The 3200-nt window shown below is 40.4% G+C and overlaps 1 protein-coding gene across 1 annotated transcript in view; it reads right to left on the reverse strand.

The window, feature by feature from the left end:
- Positions 1-433: 433 nt before the first annotated feature.
- The window catches only part of LOC111366761, a 3312-nt gene continuing 545 nt past the window's right edge, over positions 434-3200 (reverse strand). Inside the window, exon 2 of the mRNA XM_022987458.1 lies at positions 434-2539. Within this exon, the coding sequence (XP_022843226.1) occupies positions 434-2539 (2106 nt within the window). The remainder of the gene's footprint in view (positions 2540-3200) is intronic.

Raw genomic sequence — 3200 nt, forward strand, 5'->3', positions numbered from 1 at the left:
CTTTCTTGTTTCTGAATTTTACCCTCGGCTTTGCATTCTCCTTCACCGTAGTATGGCTAATAAAATCAGACGATTTGAACCTCGATGTAGCCTTCAAAACCTCTTTTGGTTTGACAATGTTTGGAGGTTTCAAAGGCCTAGCCACATAGCCTTCTTTTTTGTCAGGTGGATCAGCTTCTTGGGTGAATATGAAATCCACTACTTCTTCGGCTCCCGAGTATTTGCCATCAATAGATGCATCCCTTACTAAGTAATTGAGAGCCATATATTGTTCTAAAGGGTCATAGAACACTTCCTTTTTTTCTCTGTAACCTAAAACTGCTTCAGCCAATTGGGCCATATTGCAAATGTTGACTTTTTTTTTAGGCTTTTCTACTTGATGGATGTTGAAAGTCACATGCTCTTCATTAACTCGCAGTGTCAATTTTCCTTCCTAGACATCAATCAATGCTCTTCCAGTAGCTAGGAAAGGTCGACCAAGAATCAACGGTATTTTCTCGTTCTCCTCCATGTCCAACACCACAAAGTCCACAGGAAGGATGAACTTATCGACCTTCACCAATACATCTTCAATCATCCCTTTGGGATATGTGATCGATCTGTCCGCCAGTTGCAAAGTGAGGGTTGTGGGTTTCACTTCTCCAAGACCCAGCTTTTTGAACACTGATAGGGGCATCAGGTTTATACTAGCTCCAAAGTCGCACAGTGCCCTATCAAATGTGATACCACCAATATTGCACGGGATGTTGAAGCTGCCCGGATCTTTCAATTTGTGAGGGAGTTTCTGAAGTATGTCACTACACCCCTCTGTTAGCTTAATTGTCTCGAACTCCTCCAGCTTCTTCTTATTTGACATCACTTCCTTCAAAAATTTGGCGTAGTTAGGCATTTGGGCCAAAGTTTCTGCAAAGGGAATGTTGATGTGGATTTTCTTGAAGACTTCCAGGAATTTTGCAAATTGGTCATCAAATTTCTTTTTCATGAACCTCTGCGGGAATGGTAGTGGGGGCTTCAAGATTGGTGGGTTGTCCGGAAATGAGATCGAGTAAGGCTTATAGATCTTTGTACCCTCTGCCTCAGTTTTCTGCCTTTCACTCTGCCTTTCATCTGTAACTATGACATCCGGCGTAGGTACCATAATCTTCTTAGGTTTGCTTTCTTCAACCATTTTACCACTCCTTAGGGTGATCGCATTGCAGTGTTCCCGTGGGTTAACCTCAGTGTCACTGGGAAATTTTCCTTTTTGCTGAGACTTCATCAAGGTAGCCAATTGGCCAATTTGCACTTCAAGATTCTTCATTGTGGCTCCAATTTTGGACACATGTGTTTCAATATTATCCAACCGTAATTCATTTTTGTTGAAGCGTGATCTTGTCTCAGAAATGAACGTCCCAAGGATGTCTTCCAAGGGTGGTTTCCCATCAGAATTCTGAGTGTTGAATCCGGGTGGAGGTTGAAGTGTATTTCTATTGTTGCCATATGACAAGTTCTCGTGATTCCTCAGCCCTGGATGATAGTGATTAGCTTGGTAGCCTCCTCTTTGATTGTAGTTTCTACTGTCGATATATTGGACCTGCTCGTTTGCAACCTCTGTCTCTTGGTGTGAAGAAGAAGTACTTATGACTGAATCTACATTCTGTTGATTTCCTTGAGTGGTAAGCATGACTATCTGATTTGTGAGTGATGCAACCTGAGCTGCTAGTGCGGTGATGGGATCCACTTCATGAAGTCCTGCTACTTTCTTTACACCCGATCTCTCACTTGGCCATTGGTAACTGTTCGTGGCTATGTCATCCAATAAAGCATATGCAGCCTCTGCTGTTTTAGCCATTAAAATGCCTCCCGCAGCTGCATCTACCATAGTCCTTGTCTGCCCATTTAGCCCATTATAAAATATCTCAATTTGCACCCATTTCTGGAACCCATGTTGAGGACATCTCCTAAGCAAGTCTTTAAATCTTTCCCAGGCTTCATAGAATGGCTCGAAGTCGAGTTGTTTGAATTGGCTAATTTCACCGCGAAGTTGAGCTGATTTAGAAGGTGGAAAGTACTTGGTAAGGAATTTCTGAGCCAAATCATCCCAAGTTGTAATTGAGCCATATGGTAGTGATTGGAACCAAGCCTTTGCTTTATCCCTTAAAGAGAATGAGAATAGGCGGAGTCTAATTGCATCTTCAGTAACCCCATTCATCTTCACCGTGTCACAAATTTCCAAAAAGGATCCAAGATGAGCATTTGGGTCTTCTACTGCAGCACCCCCAAACTGATTTTGTTGTACCATGTCTATCAACCCTGGCTTCAATTCGAAATTTTTTGCAACAATTGCTGGGCGTGCGATGCCGGAATAGTTGTCATTGACAACCGGCCTTATGTAGTCTCGAATAGCCCTTTGTTGGTTATCCTCATTGGCTGCTCTAACATCCTGTTCTGCCATTGCTTCCCGTTCGTTTCTTTGTATGCCTCTGAGAATGCGAAATGTGCGTTCTGGTTCAGGATCAACATGTAGTAGATCTAGATTTCTCGCCCTTCGCATAAACAGCTGAAAATAATCAAAAGGAAACTTTTAAAGATAGACACAAAAGGAGTGAAATAAAAATAACGGTAAAAAAAAAAATAATAATAATAAAAATCTAGAGTAAAATGAACGCCGATTGGTAATAACATCAATTGAATTCGAATGAATCAATCCCCGGCAACGGCGCCAAAAACTTGCCACGCGTTTTATATAACGTGATTTTATACCGCAAGCGCACGGTGTCAAGTTTTGTAGTATATTAAAGAATTGAAAAGTGTCGAACCCACAGGGATTGATATTCGAGTTCCACTGAGTACTATAATTGTGTCCGCGTTTACTTTATCTAGACAATCAAGTGTTGAATTAATATTTGATTTCTAAATTAACGTCAATGAATTAAATAGTGCAATAAAAGTGAGGCAATTTCTAAAGATTAAATCAAATTTACGTAATGTCTAGGGAATGATTTCACCATATTCTCGACATAATTCTCAATCCCTATAGATATTTCTATCAAATATTTCCCAAATTCATAGGCAAGAATCCTAAATTAATTCTATTTCCCCCTCTCGAGCGTCAAATAGAACATATCTCTATATTTTAACCCCAATATCTCTATTCCGAATTAAATATATAAAGATTATCACGTACTTGGTTCTTGTTTTACCCTCAAAGATTCGTACTC

The sequence above is a fragment of the Olea europaea genome, chromosome 18 (assembly GCF_002742605.1).
Source record: "Olea europaea var. sylvestris chromosome 18, O_europaea_v1, whole genome shotgun sequence".
In the NCBI taxonomy this organism is placed as follows: Eukaryota; Viridiplantae; Streptophyta; class Magnoliopsida; order Lamiales; family Oleaceae; genus Olea; species Olea europaea.